This window comes from Neolamprologus brichardi, chromosome 12, assembly GCF_056152115.1.
Source record: "Neolamprologus brichardi isolate AB-2024 chromosome 12, ASM5615211v1, whole genome shotgun sequence".
In the NCBI taxonomy this organism is placed as follows: Eukaryota; Metazoa; Chordata; class Actinopteri; order Cichliformes; family Cichlidae; genus Neolamprologus; species Neolamprologus brichardi.
In genome coordinates this window covers 11,355,001-11,378,435 of record NC_142115.1, presented here as the reverse complement: position 1 = coordinate 11,378,435, position 23,435 = coordinate 11,355,001, and the positions used below count along the sequence as shown (strand labels likewise).

General features: G+C 40.9%; 1 protein-coding gene and 1 long non-coding RNA gene across 2 annotated transcripts in view; both read left to right on the top strand.

Moving 5' to 3' along the window:
- The window catches only part of cacna1ba (calcium voltage-gated channel subunit alpha1 Ba), a 292,202-nt gene that overhangs the window by 267,266 nt on the left and 1,501 nt on the right, over positions 1 to 23,435 (top strand). Inside the window, exons 46-47 of the mRNA XM_087849000.1 lie at positions 4,165 to 4,387; positions 21,093 to 21,310. Of these exons, the coding sequence (XP_087705126.1) occupies positions 4,165 to 4,387; positions 21,093 to 21,310 (441 nt within the window). The remainder of the gene's footprint in view (positions 1 to 4,164; positions 4,388 to 21,092; positions 21,311 to 23,435) is intronic.
- LOC148100184 (uncharacterized) lies at positions 11,360 to 12,680 on the top strand. Its single transcript, XR_015719844.1, has 2 exons — positions 11,360 to 11,539; positions 12,360 to 12,680. It is a non-coding gene; the product is annotated as an uncharacterized LOC148100184 (long non-coding RNA).

Sequence of the window (23,435 nt, the reverse complement as noted above, 5' to 3'; positions counted from 1 at the left end):
CCTCTCTCCTAGAGATATGGTGAGGGCTTCTGCCATCTAGGAAGGGCTCAGAGTAGAACTGCTGTTCCTCCGCATCGAAATTAGTCAATATGGGTGGTTTGATTATCTGGCAGTGATGCCTCCTTGGCACCTCATGGCTGAGGTGTTCCGGGCATGTCCTACCGAGAGGAAGCCCCAGGGCAGACCCAATACACTCAGAGATTATATGTCTTGGCTGGCCTCTTAACGCCTTGGTGTTGCTCCAGTAGATTTTCTTAGTGTACAGGCTGTGATCAATTGACCTGCTGCTCTTTGTGAATATACACAACTGAATTCAACAAGATGTGAGCAGATGTTTCATGAGTTGTAAACTGTTTATGTTTTCTTTACATTAGACACTACACAGTTGGTATGAAGGTGAAATTTAATGAATCTAAGCATCATTAGCTAAAATTCAAATGAATCTCTGCTACATTTGATTAACCTCACTCCGACCATGAAACCACAGCCAGTGTGCACACACTGTTCTTTACTTTAAATTCATCACACAGGACAGGAATCTAATCTGTTTCATTAAGCTACAGAGTATTTTCATGCAACCTTTAATAAACACATGTTGTCCACATTACTTTTTTTTTTCTCAGTATCTGATTTAAAAACATGAGGACATACATATATGTCATGGTCCTGGGTCATGTGACCCAGTATTCTGAGTTTCTTGATGTTTTTGTTATTCCTTTCAGTCTAGTTTCATTTCAGTTTATCTAGTTACATTCTGTCATGCCTAGGTCACAGTTTTAATTCATGATTTATCAAGCTCCCCATTTGTCTCATCCCTGTGTTAAGTCTTCGTGTGTTTATCTGTCATGTTTCATGTCCAAGTTTTCTTTGTTTGTCTAGTTCGAGTCATGTCTGGGTCTCGTTATGTTTCCCATTTTATTTTGAAGGATCCTTGTGTTTATTGTATTTAGCTTCACGTCCCCTGTCCTGTCACTATGTTAATTGTTGTCAGCTGTTTTCCCCATGTGATTCCGCTTCCCCTGATCATTCCTTATGTGTACTTAATCCGTGTGTTTCTGCTCAGTCGGTGTCAGATCGTCTGTTATCCTCACCTCATCTTTTTACCTCATCTTTTTTGTTATTGTGTCACTGTTTCATAGCCTGCCTAGTTACTCTGTGTTCATAGTTTTTTCATAGTTCTTTCACAGAGTGTCATAGTCTTTTTAGTTTACACAGTGTTCTTAGTCTCCTTAGTTTTCCCAGTTTCAGTGTTCTCTGGTGTTTTTGTCATGCCATCAGCCACAATAAAGGCTCGCTTTATTTTTGGAAACCTAGTTCTGTCTGCATCTGGGTCTACCTCTTCTTCACACCGGCGCACCCCGCCGTGACAATATAAGCCTTACATTTCTAGTTTATCAAATACCAGTGAGCAGTCCTTACCTTTAAATATAGTATAACCTCTCTTCTTCCTGTCCTGTCTTTCGTATCTTTCTCCATCTCGGACAAACTTAGCTCCATCTCTTCATTTAAAAAACAGTGCTAGCTAAAGCTAGCTACATCTATATCTGTACTTTACACATTAGTGTACTTTGTTATTTCTGACCTCTGAAAATCAGTTTGTTTGTTTTTTTTAGCTATTGCTAAATACAGAGTTTTTTTTCTGGAACTAGAAGATGTCTCTTCAAAAGTCTTATTCACCCTTCACTATTAATTTAGACTTTTATATATATATATATATATATATTAGGGGTGCAACGATACACAAAATTCACGGTTCGGTTCGGTTCGATACTTTGGTGTCACGGTTCGATATTTTTTCGATACAAAAAAAATGTTCATCCCTTTTTATTAATTTGTCATTTATTAAATTTTCACAGCACATTCTGCACCACATCTCTGTGCGTTCATCATTTGTTTGAAGCCAGCTCACCTCCTGCAACCACTTGTCCGAGAATACGCGCTTCTTTTGTGGTTTGGACTCCTTCTGACATTTCTTTGGAGGTGGAGGAACACCAAAGTAACTGCTTAAAGGAGCTTCTTCGACATCTTTAAGAGTTCTAAACAAATGTCTGTCCTCCTCCAGAAAACCTTATGTATGCAAACAGGCGTTGCAACTTCTTATCTTGTGCGCGTTTTTTATTTTGACAGCGAATGCGCACCTGTGGACCACTTATGTGCAGCCCTGGTTATTTAGCTCGTCATATTGCAGCCACAGAAATTCTTTTGTCCATGAAACCATAAAGCTGCACTTTCTTTTTGCCTTATAGTCTGATTTGTCATAACGTTTCCGTTTTGTGGTAAGCTTTTCTTTGGCTGTCACTTCTTCACCCTGACCTGTCTTATTTGGTTCAGCAGAACTAAAATATATATCCTGCTGCTTTTACACACGCACTCACATAACGCTCAGCGACTCTCTGCGCGATCAACCTCTCGCATGTTTAAGCTGCGGGAGATTTCACTTGTCATGTTTGCATAGTAAGCTAACGATTGATAAGATGATGTCAGAGGAATTGGTGCGCAAATTATCATCACTCACCAATCAGTGCTGTCGCTCTCTATACACAGTTCGCACGATTGCAAAGTGAAAGCAAAAAACAAGCGCAAATTCAAACGCGATTTCAATATGTCACATATTCACAGTGGCTCACCGATGCCAATGACATAATTACCCAGCTACATTTCCGAAAGAATGCAAAAGCATTGACATATATTTTTCCTTCCTACGATAGGCCGACGGGCAGGGCAGGGCAGCCCGACTGGAAAAATCGCTAGCCCCGGGACGTCGGGCTAGCGATTTTGCGAGCCCTGTATCTGATTGAGGAATCACTCATCTTTGGAAAAGAGAGTTTATTACAGAGGAATGGCTCTTTCCAAAATAAAAGCTATAATATACGCTTCTTCTGGGCTATATTCTCAGCAGCATATTAAACATATCAGGTCCCCATAAGGAGAATCATGTGCTAACCGCTGACTCCGGTAAAGTTTGTAGCATGCATGCTTGTTGTTTTTCTCTGCTTCCACTTGTCTTTGCACTAGGATGATGTCGGCATAAATGTGCAGTCATATTCGTTGTGTTCCCACTAGTGCTGTCAGCATTAATCTGAAATGAGGTTAACGCCACAACACGGCAAATCTCCGTTAACGAGCTACCGCGGATTGCCCCGTGCGTGGGGCTGGACAGCCAACACGTTAACGAGCTAACTGCGCTAACACACTAGTTCCCACCCATGTAATTGAGCATTGCGTGGCACATCCAACATACTGTTTTACTTTAGTCCATGACGCGCTTACCTTCAGGGTCATACGTCACATGAAAACCAAAATAGTTCCAAACGCCAGATCTGAATGAGGGTGGGGGAGGTTCAATTTGCCATGTTGCAAGGAGAGCTTAACTTCTGTCTCGCTAGCTTGCCCTGCACTCAGTGAATCTGTGTTCGACTACTCTGCCTAGGCTGCACTGTCAAGCGCAGATCCACTGAGCGCTCAACACAGACAGCACCGTCAGAAGGAAAGTTGATAAAATAAATTAAAAATGTTGTATTGTTCGATACATATGCGTACCGAACCGAAAGCACTGTATCGAACGGTTCAATATCGATACGAGTATCGTTGCACCCCTAATATATATATATATATATATATATATATATATATATAAATTTTCTGTTACAGATCATTCCAGTTGGGTGTTCCATATATGTGAAAAGTCTACAGAAAGTTATAAAACCTGAAACTAATTCTATCTTAAAATAGGTTAATCAGCTGAATGAATCAGCTCCTACTGGTATGAGTGAAACACCTGGTCCTTTGCCTTTAATTTCCCCGTCGTGGGCTCAATAAAGTCTTATCTTATCTTGTCTTGTCTTGTCTTGTCTTAATACTTACTTACTATTTACTAAGACAGAGTTGTATGGGCAGATTGGCCCTGTGCTCCTAATACTGATGCTTTAGCTAAATGTAAAATGTTTTCACTCCCTTTGTTGTGTCATGTGGGACAACAGTCAATTATTCTAAAACACAACACAAATGATTACATTTCTGCTGTAATGTATTTTCTTCATCAGATTAAGCAGTGGGCAATTACTGTGTGGATTAAATAATTAGATGCAGTTGTTACATGAAGCTGGGGGGGAAAACAACTCTAAAATGACTGACTGGCTTTCTATATCCGTCTTCCTCCTTCAGTCTGTCCCTGATGCCAGCCCTATGAAGCGCTCAGCCTCAACTGTGACCCCACAGCGGCCCCAAGAGGTCAACTTAAGAGACTACACCCTGGAAAAACCAAGCCAGGAGAGAACCCACCACCATCACCATCACCGTCGCTGCCACCACCGTAGAGACCGAGACAGAGAGAACAGACAGAGGTCTTTAGATGCACCTTTGGCAGGTCAACCACCCGGTTCTGCTGGTAAAGTCAGTCAGAATTTATTCACAAGCACTATCAAAATCACAGTGTACAAAAACATTCAGTATCATCTAGTCCCACTTAGTATTGGACTGTCCCATCATGATATCCTGTAATTTTATGTGATTGTTTTTAGTTCAGTTGCAATTTATTTATATGGTGCCAACTCACAAAAATAGTTTCCTTTAAGGGGCTTTATATTATAGGACGCGTGATCTGCAATATTAGCAAGAGCCCCAGCTACTCACTAAGAACAAGGACTTGAGTGACGATGGGGTTGAAGAAGTCTCTTTTAACCAGAAAAAAACCTCTAGAGCAGTAGGAGAATAAAAAAGCGGTGAAACAAAGGATCTGGAGGAGCAGTGCACAGTGGATTGTGATCCCCAGCAATCTTAGTGTGAAGACTCTGCTTCCCATTCTACTTTGGAATACTCTGTGAACTACAGGTTTACCTGCAGTCTGAGAGCAAAAGGATTTGGGGAGATTTATTAGGATTTATTTAAGATAAATGATAATGACTTAAAATAGAGAGCCAATAAAGTGAAGCTTAAATGGAAGACATATAGCCTCCCTCACATCCTAGTTTTTCAGCATTACTAAAATGTGTTCCTTATTTTGATAGTATTGCACAGATGAAATAAGGCAGTCTTGTTTCTTTAACATGCAAGTTAAAGGAGACAGACGTTTGGGTCAAAAATAAAACTTAGAAGCAGAAAATGACACGTATTCCAGATATCCAGACTTTCATAGTCTAATAGCACTGGGTATCTGCATGTCAGTGGAATCACAATGTTTTCTGTTAACATCACCTAAGTGAAGCTCATTGGGTGAGCGTCACTTTGGTGATGGTCAGTAGGTTCACTCAACCTACTGAGTTCCTGTTTCTTTAATCTTTGACACTTAGCACAAAAACTGTGGGAGTAGTTATTTTCACCATTCAAATTTTAAATTGTTCTGCTATTTCTGCTAATGCCAGCTACAGGGCTCTAGAGTGTAACCAATTTGGTCGCTTATGCGACTTAATTTCTCAATGGTGTGACTAAAAAAAATCCTAGGTCGCACTGGTGCAACCAGCTGTTTAGTACAAAAAAAAAGTCTCCACAACTCCTGAAAGTCTCTGCGTGGTCAACAGTAGACACACATTATGCCCATAACATGGTTTAAACCAATCAGAGATAGTCAGGGGCGGGGCCTCTCTAATTGGACGTGGTTCAGATATTGCTGTAGTCCTTTGCGTGTGTGCGTTTGAAAGTGCAGGCAGATAGAGAGTGGTGAGTAGCTTGAATAAAGTGATATCGATTCATTAAATCCTGAATCAACTTTTAAATATAAATGTATTTTGCCAGAAAGGCCAGAATCTCAGTTTAAACCTCACAAAACTATTTCAACAACCACCAACACGCTAACAGTAAATGAAAACAGCTAAGCGGATTCCACTCAAAGACGTAAACACAGAGTGCGGACCCGACGCATCAGTGAAATGTCAGCTTTATCACCTGACGGCATGTACATGGACGCGTTGATGCTGAAAGCTGACAGCTTACTGATTCTGATGCGTCGTGTCCATGCTTTGTGTTTACGTCTTTTTTTGCATTAGATTATGATGCTGCAGGTTTTGTCACTCTCCAACCAAAATTGACTGCAGCAGCAAAAGAAGATCAAAACTTTCTCTCTCAGTGTACTTCTAGAACAGTTTTCTTTCTCAAATCTCTGTTTTCTGAATTATTCATTCGATTATTAAGGACAAGTCATGTACAGTGCTGTTGGGTGTTGTTTTGTTTTTCTCCAAAAATGACCTCCAACAAGAAAGCCTAATTTCTGCTGTTTAATAGCGAAGAAATGTAAACTTTTTTTAAAATGATGCCAAATTGCAAAACAAGTGTCCCCTCTCCCCACTCCCTTTCAGCGGCAGGCAGCAGCAAACAGGTCATCAGAGGCCGAGATGATGATTAAGTTTAACATTGTCTACAATGTCTACTACTGCCTAAGACTGCCAAAGCACTTTACGAACAAGGAAAAATTGTAAAATAATTAATTTTCATACCGTTTACCGTTTTCCCATGAATTACGTTTGTTTCAGGATAGGAAATCTGTCTTTGCCTCACTGAGATGAGCAGGCACCCTGAGAGTGGGCAGCACAGGTTTGAATCCTACTTGTGGTTGTTGCCGCATTTCTTTCCCACTCTCGCTCCTTCTGCTTTTTTTTTTCTTTCTCGCTCCTCTTCAGTGTACCCTTTGAAATAAAGCAGACAGTTCAGCTTCTTCAGCTGTTTTCAGCAGATTGTTCCGCTTCTTCAGCTGTTTTTGGCACATGATTTCCACTACATGGCATTCACCCAGTATTTTTGCAGGAAATGCAACTTTTACTAGTTAACAAAGCAATTTGCAGTTCTGGAAAACAATAGATAAATGAATAAATAAACAATCAAGAAATCCTCAGATTTTCTTCAATGCCACCATCAGGTTAGCGTTTCCACTTTGCCATAAGTTTTTTGCTGCTTAGTGGCAGTTGGTTTGCACTGACTAAAGGCTCACCAAAGTAGTTCAGACTCTTGTCATCTGTCAGCCTTACAGTAGATTGCATTGCAACATAGTCACTGAAATATCTCTTCTTGACAGATATTTACCTGTTCAAATGTAAACAGATACTCATTCATATTCGGAATCAAAGGTTTCAGATTCTGACACCTTTTGACAAGAAGGGCAGCTCTCTAGCACAGGGGTCCCCAATCCCAGTCCACGAGGGCCGGTGTCCCTGCAGGTTTTAGATGTGTGCTTGATCCATCACAGCTGATGTAAATGGCTAAATGACCTCCTCAACATGTCTTGAAGTTCTCCAGAGGCCTGGTAATGAACTAATCATGTGATTCAGATGTGTTGACCCAGGGTGAGATCTAAAACCTGCAGGGACAGCGGCCCTCATGGACTGGGATTGGGGGCCCTTGCTCTAGCATCTTACCCCCTTCTTACATACTACTTCAAATATAACATGTACTGTCAGTTTAATATAGTTAAAAATAGTGACTTAACTTAAGTCACCTATAAAAATCTCTGATTTTAACGAAACATTTGACAAAAAATGCTTTTTGATTTTAATGTACAGTGGGGGGAAATAATTAATTTTTCCACTCCTGAATTTTCAAGTTTGCTCACTTACAAAGAAATGAACAGTCATCCTGTAGATTTCTCGACTACTGCTTGGCAACTCAAAGCTTGACCTCTGTCCATAAAATTTCTATAGGTACTTAGCCCCATCCTATGGCCCCTCAATGTATTGAAATCTTCCTGTAACTTTAGCAGAAAAACAGACCCAAAGCATAATGTTTTCACCTCTGTGCTCGACTCTGGGGATTTTGGGGTTAAACTAGACATTTCTCTTTCTCTAAACACAGCAGCTCAAGTTTATGCCAAGAGTTGGGTTTTTGTGTCATCTGACACAACACTTTCTCACAAGCCTACTTGTGAGAAAGTAGGCTTGCTCACAGGCAAACTTAAGATGGGCCTGCAATGTGCCTTGTAGATTTTAGTCTGCTTAGTGTGTGACTATTGCTGTTCTGTCTATAGATCATTAACAAGCGACTCTTATGCAGTTTTAATCTGATCCACCACCTTTCTCATGATTATCCACAACCCATGAGGCACAATCTTGCATGGAGCTCCAGACCAAGGACAGTTGATGCTCATTTATATGTCTTCCATTTTTAAAAAAGCATGCCAACAGTTGTCACCTTCTCAGCATACTTCTTTCTGATAGTCTTATAGTCCATTCCGGTCATCCAGCGTTGCAACAGGTCTACAGCCTGTCCCTAGTATCTTTTAATAGCTTTTTATTCTTACCCATGGTGGATAGTTGTGCTTTATACACACAACAAATTAAGAATACCTGAAATAGCTGTATTTGATTTATTGATAACAATCTGTGTGCCCAACACGTTCTCACTCCCAAAGCGTAACATTTTATGCTAGGTGATTACGCCTCCGGGCACCCACACATCCCTATATTATGACATTGGAAAAATGAGGAACCATGAGAAATATTTGGAATGAATGTATGTTCGTTTTACTTAACTTGCTTTGGAAAACAATATCTAACATTGTTAAAGTGCTGGTTAAGGTTAGGGATAAGGTTATGGTTAGGGCTGGAATACACAGCTGGAACGTGTATGACCGCAGAAGCGTCATTCTACTGGATTTCATCCATAACCTGGCGCATAGCATAAGAACGCGGAATGTCACCTTTCGCGTTCTGCAAAAGCGCCTCGGGACTTGTCAAATCGTCAGTATATTAAGCCTCGGAAGTGAGAACGGTCTGGTGTGCCACATGGGCAAACAACCAATCCTTTGGGAGCCAGAATTCTGATTGCGGTTAAGGGGATAAAATATTAATTTATATTGAAACAATATATGAGTCCCTTTATGGCTTCTGGACCATGAAGAGACCCAAAACACTACTGGTGCTTTTATTGGTCGAGGAACTTTTCAGGCAAGGGATTTGCCCCAGTTTCATCCTTCTTGTCCAAGAATGAGGTGCTTCTTGTATATTCCAGGGATTTGTTGCTAGCTCTCTGGCATGGGGGGGGGGACACACTGCTGAGGAGATCAGGAGGATTTTGATCTCAATGACCCCTCAATAAAAACCAACACACTATAAATAAAGCATAAAATCTAAACATATAAGTGCGAGGAGTTGCAAAAGAACAAGCACAGAAAAATGGTAAAGTCAAAAAAAAGGACAAAACAAGAGCAACATCCATCAAACGGTTAGTTACCACTTTGTCCCGAGGTTTGTTGAAGTCCTGAATTCTGCAACTTTTCAGGAGCTCAGCTTCCCTTCTTTCCTAACCTTGAGCCCTCCACTGAGCAGTAGTACTTCTCTGACTGTAGCAGATCACTCCTGTTATTGCTTCCAAGGTTGCCCTGTTAGAAGCTAAGGGTTAAAACAATTAAATTTGCACAATTAAATCTAGATACTTATCTAGATACACAATTAAAGTGGATACTTATGTAAGTATCCACTTTCAAAGCAGTACCTCCACAACCTTCGTGGGCCAAGTAAATCATGTTAGCATCATAAAGCACTGTTTTAAACCATATTTATTTACAATTTGGAAAAATAAATTTGGTTAATTAATTAGCAGTTATTCTGCTTTATTTGCTGTATAGCAGTATAAATACTAAAAAAGGACACTGAAATCTTAAAGAACAGAAGATGTTGTAACTTTATTGCAATTTATTGTTTGATAACAGCATTTTGGTTATTTTGTAAGTGATTTAAGTGTTAGTCACATGTTTAGTGAGAGCTGTTAATTATAGATTTAATTTTCTGCTAAAGGGGAGCATTTAACAGGTATTTTCATTAGAAAACGGCGTTTCCCAGAATCCTTTGTGGTAGACGAAAGTTACTCTGGGGTTTTTAGCTAGCAAAGAAAGTTTCGGGAAGCCATTATATGTTGCTCTGATGTCGAGAAGTTTAATTGTTGTACATTCCCATTTTTGAAGCATTATATAAAAACTATCATTTCTACAACTGATGTCCGATCCATTTTTTTGCCTAAGTGGATTCGCCACAACATTTTTTGGTGCCGAAACCCGGGAGAAATGAGCGAACAGGACTTACGTGGAGCCGCCGCTGCCGAAGCTGCGGGAGTGGCGGATGACGAGCATCAGAGAGAAATGGAAAGAACAAAACGGAAACGTGGGACGATAAGAGGTGCTACCACACGACTTGTACATCAAATTGACTCCGAAATGGCTAAACCAGATCCGGACACTGACCATCTGAGCACATTACTGGAAATGCTGTCGGCAAAGGAGCTCAGCTTGTATGCCTTAGATAGTGAAATAGAACGTAAAACAGCTCTGGATGACCTGGAAATGGAGATCGAAAGCGCAGAGGAATATAAGGAGCGCATCATCCTGTCCAAGAGCTGTGCACGGCACAGAATTAAAACAAATGAGGATTGCTGCGAACTATGGAGGACCACAAGAGCCACGCGCATCGAAATAAAAAATCCTGTGCTTAATTAATGAATTGTAGAATAAAATCTGCATTTGTAAATTCATTTTTGAATTCCAATTTAATAAACTGATTTTTAAAATGCTTTTTAAGTCTTCATTTCAAAAAAAAATTTCGAATTGCACTTTAATAAACTTCATTTCAAAAACCTTTTTCGAATTGCACTTTAATAAACTGCATTTCAAAAACCTTTTTCGAATTGCACTTTAATAAACTTCATTTCAAAAATCTTTTTCGAATTGCACTTTAATAAACTGCATTTCAAAAACCTTTTTTGAATTGCACTTTAATAAACTGCATTTTAAAAATCTTTTTTGAATTGCACTTTAATAAACTGCATTTCAAAAACCTTTTTTGAATTGCACTTTAATAAACTTCATTTCAAAAACCTTTTTTGAATTGCACTTTAATAAACTTCATTTCAAAAACCTTTTTCGAATTGCACTTTAATAAACTGCATTTCAAAAACCTTTTTTGAATTGCACTTTAATAAACTTCATTTCAAAAACCTTTTTCGAATTGCACTTTAATAAACTTCATTTCAAAAATCTTTTTTGAATTGCACTTTAATAAACTGCATTTCAAAAACCTTTTTTGAATTGCACTTTAATAAACTGCATTTCAAAAACCTTTTTTGAATTGCACTTTAATAAACTGCATTTCAAAAACCGTTTTTGAATTGCACTTTAATAAACTTCATTTCAAAAACCTTTTTCGAATTGCACTTTAATAAACTGCATTTCAAAAACCTTTTTTGAATTGCACTTTAATAAACTGCATTTCAAAATCCATTTCCCTTTCCTGTTCGCTCAGGGATTAACATGTGGATTAGCATTTGGATTAGCAGTTGGATTAACAACTTCATTTTAAAAAACCTGCTGCTATTCAAATGAGCCACACCGTGGGATGTAAGGAGCTCTCTGATTGGTTGGTCAGACACAGGCTGTCTGCCAGCCTGGATGTTTCTAGCTCATAGCTTCGCCCTGCTAAGAAGCCTGTGTGCTTGTACAAAGGCCGTTCAGCCTCGGGATTTACACTCGGCTCGACACGGATATGTGAAGAATGAAGGGACCCTGCAGCAAAGGGAGAGCCCAACCTCTGGCTGAGTGCCTGTTTACAAAGTCTGACCACCTGTGAAGGTAACGTGCTAACGTGGCTAACGCTAGCATCACCGCACGTAGCCCCATTATTTTAAGGTCATTTTAGCTTATGAAAGTTTTACGTCGCAGCTGTACGAGCTAGCTACGTGTTTTGTAAGCTGCTGTGCTCTTCACAAATAAAGCTGGAAGCAGCTCAAACTATTAGAACCAGCACTGAGGCCTGTTACATTTATACAGTGTTAGAGCAACGGCTGCAGCCTACAGCCTTTAAACTAGCGATTAAAATGCTGACAGTAAACTCGTCAGTCCAGATGTTACCACATTACTTTGTGATACTTGTGAGTTAAAACAACTGAAACAGGCTGATTAAAATAACAGCTTTCAGTTCTCTCATTCAGCATATAAAGACTGGAGATCACACTACTGATTTCAGTTCATTTAATATGTGAGTGCAGATTCATTCAACTGGACATAAACGATGATCAAAGGTTGTATATATGATGAATTCATCAAATCCCAGCCTCTAACACAGTGCGCTGAATCTTAGCTTTGAATGTCCAGTATATTCTAATCAGTGCAATCTAAGCATTCACTGAACCTACAGTATCTACACCTGTGTGGCAAATGTGTGGTAAAGCTACAGATAATGAAATGTAATTATTAATACAATATACATCATGAGAAACGAAAGCTGAAATTGATTCAGTTTAGTACTTTTCTCTGTATGCTCTGTGATCATAAAGGCCTTAAATCCTGTGATATATATATACTGTAAATGATTTTCACAGAGGTCTTAAAGTACTTAAATCACTGCTGATAGTCTGGTTGTTTATATTTTCACATGTTTTTGTGTCTGTAGGGCTGTTTGATGACGATTTGGACTCCTCTGGGAGATGAGGACACACCCACACCTGTTCCATACTGCAGCCAATGATGGTGTTACGGCTCTGAGTCAGCTTTGGGCCATCAGACGCACACACTGGAAAACCAGCACCTGGACTTCATGCAGGAGAGACTGCCTCAGTGATGATGGACTCTGCATCGTCTATTTTACCTCCTAATCTCTTTCTCTTTAACACACAATTAAAATCTTAGTGAGGAAGTCTCTAACTTGTACACATTTGTACTTTTACTTGTTTTATTAGTTATTTTTAAGAAGAGTAAAGTTATTCACAAAGTTTTTATTCTTCTGTATTTATTCTTTTGTATCATGTACCACAGTCATACTGAACTAGACAGACCTGGTGAATTGGAGAAAAAAAAAATCATATATGAATGAATCATTCAGCTTCAGCAGTATTTCTATTCATCTTATGAATTCCAGTCTAATGTCAATTCACTGTTTGAGTTCAGTCTTGGTCTTAAACTCCAGAGAATACCACCTGGTTCAATTTTTTCATCTGATTATTGGGAAAACAGTTTTCTTCTGAGAGATGCTGCTAGAGCTGAAATAGAGCCCAAAGAAACATCAAAGTTTAGTGCCTCTGGATTTTCCATGGAAAATTGTTTTATCACTCACTCAGGTGACTGCTCCAGTGTCACGGATGAGTGATGAAAATATCTCCCACTGGAAACCATTGTGTCCAGTTAAAGTCAATCGACTTTTTCAAGGAGAGTTGTTAGATGCTGTGCTCATGAGGACAATGGGTTTTAAACTTGCAGCACAACACAAAGCTGAAATACTGGATCAACGATCAAAACAGATTGAGCAGAATTAGGTCAAAATGTAATATCCTCATATGATGACACATCACACATGATCCAGCATTGTTCTAAGAATGCAAACTTTCTTACTGGAAGTTTCCACAGCTGCCAGAAAGGGACAGATTTCTGGCTGGTCTTAATGAGTGGTCGTTGCTCTCTTGTTTTCTCTGGAATTGCTGCACGAAGGATGTAACACCCATGATAAGCACTGAGGTGTATGTCCTTGTCAGAAATGAGCAATGCTCAGCTTCCAGGTAAGGAGAAGTCGAACCAGAAGATATTCAAACTCACAAGTATCACAAAGTAATGTGGTAACATCTGGACTGACGAGTTTACTGTCAGCATTTTAATCGCTAGTTTAAAGGCTGTAGGCTGCAGCCGTTGCTCTAACACTGTATAAATGTAACAGGCCTCAGTGCTGGTTCTAATAGTTTGAGCTGCTTCCAGCTTTATTTGTGAAGAGCACAGCAGCTTACAAAACGCGTAGCTAGCTCGTACAGCTGCGACGTAAAACTTTCATAAGCTAAAATGACCTTAAAATAATGGGGCTACGTGCGGTGATGCTAGCGTTAGCCACGTTAGCACGTTACCTTCACAGGTGGTCAGACTTTGTAAACAGGCACTCAGCCAGAGGTTGGGCTCTCCCTTTGCTGCAGGGTCCCTTCATTCTTCACATATCCGTGTCGAGCCGAGTGTAAATCCCGAGGCTGAACGGCCTTTGTACAAGCACACAGGCTTCTTAGCAGGGCGAAGCTATGAGCTAGAAACATCCAGGCTGGCAGACAGCCTGTGTCTGACCAACCAATCAGAGAGCTCCTTACATCCCACGGTGTGGCTCATTTGAATAGCAGCAGGTTTTTTAAAATGAAGTTGTTAATCCAACTGCTAATCCACATGTTAATCCCTGAGCGAACAGGAAAGGGAAATGGATTTTGAAATGCAGTTTATTAAATTGCAATTCAAAAAAGATTTTTGAAATGCAGTTTATTAAAGTGCAATTCGAAAAAGGTTTTTGAAATGCAGTTTATTAAAGTGCAATTCGAAAAAGGTTTTTGAAATGAAGTTTATTAAAGTGCAATTCAAAAAAGGTTTTTGAAATGAAGTTTATTAAAGTGCAATTCAAAAAAGGTTTTTGAAATGCAGTTTATTAAAGTGCAATTCGAAAAAGGTTTTTGAAATGCAGTTTATTAAAGTGCAATTCGAAAAAGATTTTTGAAATGAAGTTTATTAAAGTGCAATTCGAAAATGTTTTTTGAAATGAAGACTTAAAAAGCATTTTAAAAATCAGTTTATTAAATTGGAATTCAAAAATGAATTTACAAATGCAGATTTTATTCTACAATTCATTAATTAAGCACAGGATTTTTTATTTCGATGCGCGTGGCTCTTGTGGTCCTCCATAGCGAACGAGCCGCGCATCAAAGGGTGAGTGACGCTAGCTCTGTTCATTCATTGGCACAGAGAGCATCAGTAAAGCTTCCTAAGCTGATTATTCACAAATATGATGGAGATGCCAGTTTGTGGCAGGAGTTTTGGAGTCAATATGAAGCTGTTATTCACCACAATGATGCACTATGCAAAAGAGAGAAGTTTACCTATTTGAAAACCTATCTCACTGGCCAAGCAGCAAAAGCAGTTGCAGGACTGATGCTGACAGATGAAAATTATGACAACGCAATTGAGTTACTGCAAAACCGATTTGGAAGAAAGGATGTAGTAATTAGTACGCACATGTCAAAACTGCTGAACCTCACCCCTGTTAAAAAAAATCATCTGATGTGCATGCTTTGAGGCAGCTGTATGATGAATGTGAAATTCAGATCAGAAGTTTAGAGTCATTGGGTGTAGTGTCAGAAAGCTACAGAAGCTTGTTATGCCCAATATTGCTAAAGATGATTCCAGATGATATAGCTCTTGAAATACAGCCGTCAGAGAAATGGAGATGAAGAGTGGAAAGTGTCAGAAATGGTCACATTTCTACAGAAGGAGGTTCAGAGCAGGGAAAGAGCGCTGCAAATGACAAAGTCGTACAACCCACAGAAAACTGAAAATAAACTGTACAAGCCACCGTTCAGTGATGTGAGGTTTAAAAGGCCTAGCATACAATCTACTGCTGCCCTGTACACAGCCAGCCAGAAACAAAACACCTGTATATTCTGTGAGTGTGCCGATCACAAATCGGAAAACTGCCCAAATAATGACACGCTTCAAAGAAAGGACAAGTTAAAGAGAATGGGGAGATGTTTTGTTTGTTTGGGACAGAAACACACTGCAAGATTCTGTAAGACCAAGAATGTGTCCTGTGAGAAATGTGGACGGAGACATCACGTTGCTGTGTGCGGTGGTGAAAGGGTGGATGTACAGGCCCCATCCCAACCAGAAGAAGCAGTGGTCTCCTCCGTGCTCCCTCATTCAGTAAGAGTGAAACCAGGTGAACAGAACACTGTGTTGCTACAGACTGCAAAGGTGTGGATTGAAGGCCCGACAGGCAGAAGGGTAGCTCGTTGCTTATTAGATGGAGGCAGCCAAAGAAGCTTTATACATGAAACGTTGGTGAAGAGCCTAAATTTACCAGTAATAAGGCAAGAGACATTGACACTGCACACATTTGGGTCCTCCTTTCCCACAAGATCACAGCGCGGCATAGTGAAGGTTATGCTACAAAATATCTGGGATCCTAGCCAGAGTATTGTAATAGAAGCTGTGGAGACCCCACAAGTGTGCTCGGCAATAATGAAGGTTCCTGGTGAACAGATCCAGCATGAGCTTAAGAAAAGAGGACTACAACTGGCTGACTTCCCAGGATCCAATGAGGAACCAGAGCACGCTGTCCTCATAGGAGCTGACTACTATTGGCAGATCGTGACAGGAAGGGTGGAGAGACTTACAGAAACATTGGTGGCACTGGAGAGCACCTTCGGATGGTCTGTTCAGGGTCCAGTCTCTGCATCAACTGTTACAGAGGCAACCTGCATGTTCATTCCTTGTGAGGAAGAGAAACTCCTCTCCAAGCAACTGAAAGCATTCTGGGAAAAAGAGTCTCTGGGTATTACAAATGAGACAACAAAGAACCCAGAAGATGATGAGGCTCTGCAGATGTTTGAGAGAACGACTATGTTTAAAGATCGACGATATCAGGTGGAGTTGCCATAGAAGCCAGAAAAGGTAGAGCTCTCAGACAACTACAGAGTTGACAAAAAATGGCTGGAAGGTCTGAGTAAAAGATTTAAGAAGAATGTCACACTCTTCAGCAGGTATAATCAAGTGGTGGAGGACTACTTGGACAGGAACATTGCAGAGGAAGTGACACCAGACCGCAGCACAGACTCTGTAATGTATTATATGTCTCACCATGCAGTGCTGAGAGAGGACAAAGCAACTACAAAATTAAGAGTGGTCTTTGATGCATCGTCCCATGAAGAAGGCTGTCTGTCGCTGAATGACTGCTTATTTACGGGGCCAAATTTGAATCCAGATCTGCTCAGTGTTCTCCTTAGATTTAGGGAACACGAAGTCGCCTTTCTGGCAGACATAAAACAAGCATTCCTGCAAATATGTCTTGCAGAAAGGGACAGAGATGCAGTCAGGTTCCTGTGGTTCTCAGGTGCACCGCATGGAGAAGTGAATGAGCACTTGCGCATTCTGAGGATGACGAGAGTGGTGTTTGGAGTTACGCCAAGCCCGTTTCTGCTTGCAGCGACAATTCAAAGACATCTAAAACAATATGAAACAAGCCAACCACAAGTGGTGAATACAATAAGGGAGTCACTTTACGTAGATGACTTCATTTCAAGTACACGCTCAGTGGAAGAGGCGTATCACATAACGACGAATGCCAAAGAAATACTGGCGGCTGCTGGTATGGAGCTTTGCAAATGGATGACAAACTCAGCCGAACTGAGGCAGAAATGGGAGAAGAGCTCCACAAACTACATGATGGCACCTGAGACAATTGGAGTAGCATTAAAGGTGCTTGGATTAGTGTGGAGGCCTGAGCCTGATGATTTCACCTTTGACCTTAGTTCACTAGTGAGGCTTCTAACAGAGAAGAAAGGAACCAAACGAAGCGTGCTGCAGTCCTCAGCACGAATTTATGACCCACTTGGGTTTCTGAACCCCTTCACCATTAGGGTCAAGTGCATGTTCCAAGCAATGAGGGAGAGGGGGCTCTCCTGGGATGAAGAATTGCCACCAGATCTGGCACAAGAATGGCAACAGTGGTGTTCAGAGCTTACTCAGTTACACCAGCTCGCCATACCAAGGTGGTACCAAATCAATATGCAACAAGAAAGCAAAGAGGGCTTGGAATTACATATGTTTTGTGATGCCAGTGAAAGGGCATACAGTGCTGTGGCCTATCTGCAAGGCAAAACACGAGAAGGAGAAACGACAATGAGCTTGGTCGCATCTAAAGCCAGGGTGGCTCCCCTAAAGAAAATGACGTTGCCACGTCTGGAATTCATGGGAGCCGTGATTGGGGCCAGATTGGCGAACAACTTGATCATCTCGCTGAAGATGGAACAAGCCCAAATAAAAATGTGGACTGACTCCATGATCACTTTGCAATGGATTTGCAGTTTGGCACAAAGGTGGAAACCGTTTGTTGCAAACCGAGTGACTGAGATCCAGACTCTTACAAGTCCATCTTCATGGTCACACATCCCAGGGAAGGCTAATCCCGCTGACCTGGCCACAAGAGGACAATCAGTGGACTACAAAATCAGCTATGGTGGAATGGCCCCAGTTTTCTTGTATCAGAAGATCGGATACGTGAGTCTGAAGATGAAAACATTTCAGACTAAATGAATGTAGAACTTAAATCCAGTTATCAAATAGCCATGCAGTTTGCTGCTAATGACACTGTTATCTGTGAACCAATACTGAAGCTTGAGAGGTACAGCAAACTGAAGAGAGTGCTCAGAGTGACGGCATGGATTAGGAGATTCATAGCTAATGCAAAAACAACGATGCAACCAAAGATGCAAGGTGAGCTGACAGCAAATGAGCTTCTTGATGCTGAGAAGTACTGGATTAAGGTTGCACAACATCACAGTTTTCACCAGGAGGTCCAGAGACTGAAGGTAGGAAAACCTATGATGAATGACAGGAAGATTCAGGAACTGAAACCCTTCCTTGATGAAGATGAGCTGCTTAGTGTTGGAGGCAGGCTGCAGCAGTCGGACTTCACATTCAGAGAGCAGCATCCTTGGATTCTGCCAAACAAACACAGATTTTCAGAACTGCTGATAGAGGACTGTCACAAAAGGGTGATGCATTCAGGAGTGAGGGACACTCTTGTACAAATAAGAGAGAGATATTGGATCATCCGGGCCCGGCAGCTGGTTAAGAGCATTGTGACCAGATGCACTGTGTGTAAGAGGTTTAAGGCAAAGGCTGGGCATCAGCTAACTGCACCTTTGCCTAGGGACAGAATATCCGAGTCACCACCATTCGAAGTTGCAGGTGTGGATTTTGCTGGGCCGCTCTATGTGAAAACAGAGGATTCTGTGAAAAGATCCTACATTGCCCTATTTACCTGTGCTGTGACACGAGCGGTCCATTTAGAGCTTGTGTCAGATCGGTCAACTGAGACATTTTTGCTAGCGTTGAAGAGATTCATTGCCAGGAGAGGGCTATGCAGAGTTATCTATTCTGACAATGCCAGAACATTTAAGAGAGTAGACCAAGATTTGAAGGAGCTGTGGAAGATAATTAAAGACCCACATTTGCTGGAGTTTTTCTCGGAAAGAGGAATTACTTGGAAGTTCATTGCAGAAAGAGCAGCCTGGTGGGGTGGATTCTGGGAATGTCTTGTCAGATCAGTGAAAATCTGCCTCAAGAAGGTGTTAGGTAGAGCTTCACTCCACTTTGAAGAAATGTGTACTGTGTTGGTGGAAGTCGAAGCGACTCTGAACTCTAGGCCTCTCACCTTTGTGCACAACGAGGTAAATGAACCGCAACCACTTACTCCAGCCCACTTTTTGGTGGGCAAACGACTGACATCTCTACCACCCAAGTCAATCCCGAAGGACACACACCATCCAACACCTAACACCTGGAGCTGTTGGAGCTAAAGTCAGCTCATTGCTGTGATGCTTCAAAGCCTACACCCCTAAAACTAGGGGATGTCGTGCTCATTGGGCATGACAACCTCCCCAGACAAGTGTGGAAACTTGGAAGAATTGAAGAAATGTTTCCTGGTCAAGACGGTCTTGTTAGATCTTGCTTAGTTCGCACGACAACGGGGACTCTGTTAACAAGACCGATTCAGTTGTTGTATAACCTGGAGCTTTAGATGAACAGATTATTCGTCAGGGGGAGGATGTTGTAACTTTATTGCAGTTTATTGTTTGATAACAGCATTTTGGTTATTTTGTAAGTGATTTAAGTGTTAGTCACATGTTTAGTGAGAGCTGTTAATTATAGATTTAATTTTCTGCTAAAGGGGAGCATTTAATAGGTATTTTCATTAGAAAACTGCGTTTCCCAGAATCCTTTGTGGTAGACAAAAGTTACTCTGGGGTTTTTAGCTAGCAAAGAAAGTTTCGGGAAGCCATTATATGTTGCTCTGATGTCGAGAAGTTTATTTGTTGTACATTCCCCTTTTTGAAGCCTTATATAAAGACTATCGTTTCTACAACTGATGTCCAATCCATTTTTTTGCCTAAGTGGATTCGCCACAACAGAAGAGTTCTAAAGCAACTTCTGAAACCTCTGTACTACTGTCCCATTAGTCCTGTTATATATTATCATATACCTTTTATGAATAATTGAATAAAAAAAAAATTAAAAAAAACGGTAGCCCCTTCTATTACTAGAACACGTTGCAAAGTTGCCTTCTGGTAGTTCGATCTCCTCAGTTCTGACTACCTTCCCTCTCTTCGTTACCATCCGACTGCACTTCTCTTCTATATATACTTCTACATGCACAGGAGTCTGATTATAATGCAGATATTGCACGTAACAGTTAAGATATGCACATTTCTGAGGTTGTGTTGTGGTGTGGGGTTATTATTGCACATCCAGGTTTCAAGCTTCACTGTGATGCTATCTTTCAGGTCAGTTCCTCTTGCACTCAAAGATCCTTCTTCCGGTGCACTTGGTACCCAATCTCGGGTGGGGGTGATGATACTTGTCGTCCTGCCTCCCCTTTGCTGTTGCAATCTCTAGCCATGAGAGTAGGTCTTTCTTCTGAATGTTGGAACACCAGTTGTTTCGCCGTCAATCTGGATGCTGGGTATCAAAGATTCCATAAGTCCCTCATCCTATTCATGTAACCCCTTCTGCTGGGGTTACTTATGTAGTAGCATTGCAACAGCACCATGTTTTTTATTTATTTATTTATTTATTTATTGCCCACTTATGCCTCCTTGTTCCAGTAGCCCACTACGCTATCCAGCAACTATCTGCCTCTTGCTGGCTAGCAGCTAGGATAGGCTCCAAATATTAAGCTCAGCATTCAGGCCAAAAAGTTCAGTCTTTGTTTCATCAGGCCAGAAATTATGTTTTTAATGGTCTGTGAGTCCTGGATGACATCCTGCCCTTTACTGAGGAGCGGCTTCTGTCTAGCCGCTCTACCATACAGGCATAATTGGTAGAATGGTGCAGAAATGGTTGTCCTTCTGGAAGACTGTTTTCTCTCAACAGAGCAACTCTGGAGCTCTGTCAGAGTGACCAGAGTCATCTCTCTGATTAAGGCCTTCCCATCCCAAACTAATTATAACCTATTAAACGCTTAATCATTAATTAGATTAGAAATGACCTATGCTGTTTCTGTAATGACTGTTAGAATCTTTACCCCTACTGAAACACTGTATTAAACACTGTGGGGAGTAAGAAAATCTTAGGACTTGTCAGAAACACCCAGCAATATTTTCTTCCTTCACAGGTGCAGTGGGTGAGCCAGCATCGGAAACAACAGCCTCCAGAGAGCGAGCCCACGACCGTGGACGCTCCCATGAAAGGAAACACCATCATTCCTCTGCAGACAAACAGCGCTACTACTCCTGTGACCGCTATTGCAGCAGGGGACAGTGCCACTCAAAATCTTCCACCGCCAGCTGTGCCGCCTCTCCAAGTGAAGGGCTGGAAACCAGCAACAAGCAGGTGGGCAAGCATGTTCTTTTTGACTAAGGTCATCTTTGAGCTTTCATTTTTTTAATGTCATTCTTGTTAGTTTAGCTTAGCTTACATACAACATGCCTTATCCAGCTTGGTGTTAATGTTAAATAATCTAATTTGATAACTTAGAAGGAAAAGTGTGCTATCATCCTGGGTCCATCTGCCTGTCTGTCCATCTGTCAATCCATCTATTTTCTTCCACTTATCCGGGACTGGGTTGTGGGGACAGGAGTCTAAGCACAGATGCCCAGGTATTCCTCTCCCCAGGCATCTCCTCCAGCTTATCCTGGGGAACACCAAGATGTTTTTAGGCCAGCTAAGAGATGGAATCTCTCAAGCATATCCTGGTTCTGCCTCCAGTGGAACATGCCCGAAGAAACTCACAGAGAAGGTGCCCAGGAGGCATTCTTGACAGATGGCTAAACCACCTCAACTGGGTCATTTTGATGTGGAAGAGTAGCAGCTCTAGTCTGGGCCCCTCTCAGATGGCTGAACTCCTCACCCTATTTCTAAGGGAGAGGCCAGCCACCTTTCAGAGAAAGCTGTTTGTACCTGTGATCTCATTCTTTCGATCTCAGTGCCATTCCTGGTCTTGTTGTCATTTGCCACATGAGTGTTGCAGTCTCCCAGTAGGATGACATTCACCAGATAGAGCACCATTGAGCACCCCACCTAGTGAATCCAAGAAGTCTGGGTACTCTGAACAGTTGCATAAGTGCAAACGACAGTCTAGACCTGTTTCTGACTCAATGGCACAAGGAAACAGCTCTCTAATGCACCGTTAAAAACCCTATGTACCAGTAGCTAGCCAAGTGGAAACAATAATACCCACCTCAGCCCGCCGTCACTCATCAAGGGCAACTTCAGACTGGAATCGAGCCTAGTCCCTCTCCAGGAGACTGGTTCCAGAACCTGAGCAGTGCGTTGAGGTGACCCCAAATATATTTAAGTATCTCTCAACCTCTAGCACTAGTTCAGGCTCCTTCCCCACCAGAGAGGTGACATTTTGTTTTCCGTTATCCAGCCTTGATAGCCAGGGATTGGACAAGCAGGGCCCCCAACCTTGACTGCTGTGTGACAGACATTGAACCCAACCCCTAGTGCGCCTCATGCAGGTAGTGGACTTACAGGATGAACTAAAATAAGTAAACTGGAGAGTATTTTGTTTTTTTAGCTAAAATATGTGAAGGTACATTTATAGATTATTTCAAGTGATTAAAAGAGCCTGATATGAAAGATGTGCTGTCTAGCTTGACCAATACATTGGTCTATTTATTGCTCCCTTAAAAGCAAGAGAGGCACAAGCTGATCTGATTGAGTAGGACATGAAATGGTGGAATTTAGAGCAATTTGAAAATAAATTAGTTGACTTAATCTGAAAAATAAAGGTTTACATTGAAAAAGTCTCTTACCACAACTCAACTGCACTCTCTCACAACACAGTGAGAAATAATGAAGTAACAGATAAGTGAGATTAAGAAAAGCGAGAAAAAAAACAATGCAAATTGGAAACTTTAAAGAATAGCAAAGCATAACACTATTTATCACATAGTGTTATGCGACAGTTTTTACATCATATACACTTAACCTGTGCATGTATTTTAGATAACTGGGAACCTTTTCCATTTCAGCTGGGTGTTACAAGTCAATTAGTGTCAATTAGATATTGATTAGACTTATCAATATCAGCATTTAATATAAATACAATATATAGTAAAAGTCTTGAGCCACCCTTCATTTCTTTATATTTTGCAAGAAAATTTTAAATAAGAGTAGTAATTTATTGAAACATACAAACAAAGACGGAAATACAGTATATATGGCAAACTAGTGTTTGTACAGTTAAAACAAGCTTAGAACTCAGTATTTTGTACTAATGTCTAAATGTTCCCTACAAAACTTGATTCTTTTCATTTTTTAAGTATTCTTCAGGAATAGTTCTCCAGCTTTCTTGACCTGTTTTTTTTTCAGTTATTTCCAAGATGATCAAACTTCACTTCGGTATTGTATTCAGTATTCAGTATGCTTTTACTGCATTGGCAGTATATCTGGGTCCATTTTCATGCTAAAAGATGAAGCTCTTGCCATTCAGACGATTTTAAGATTTTGT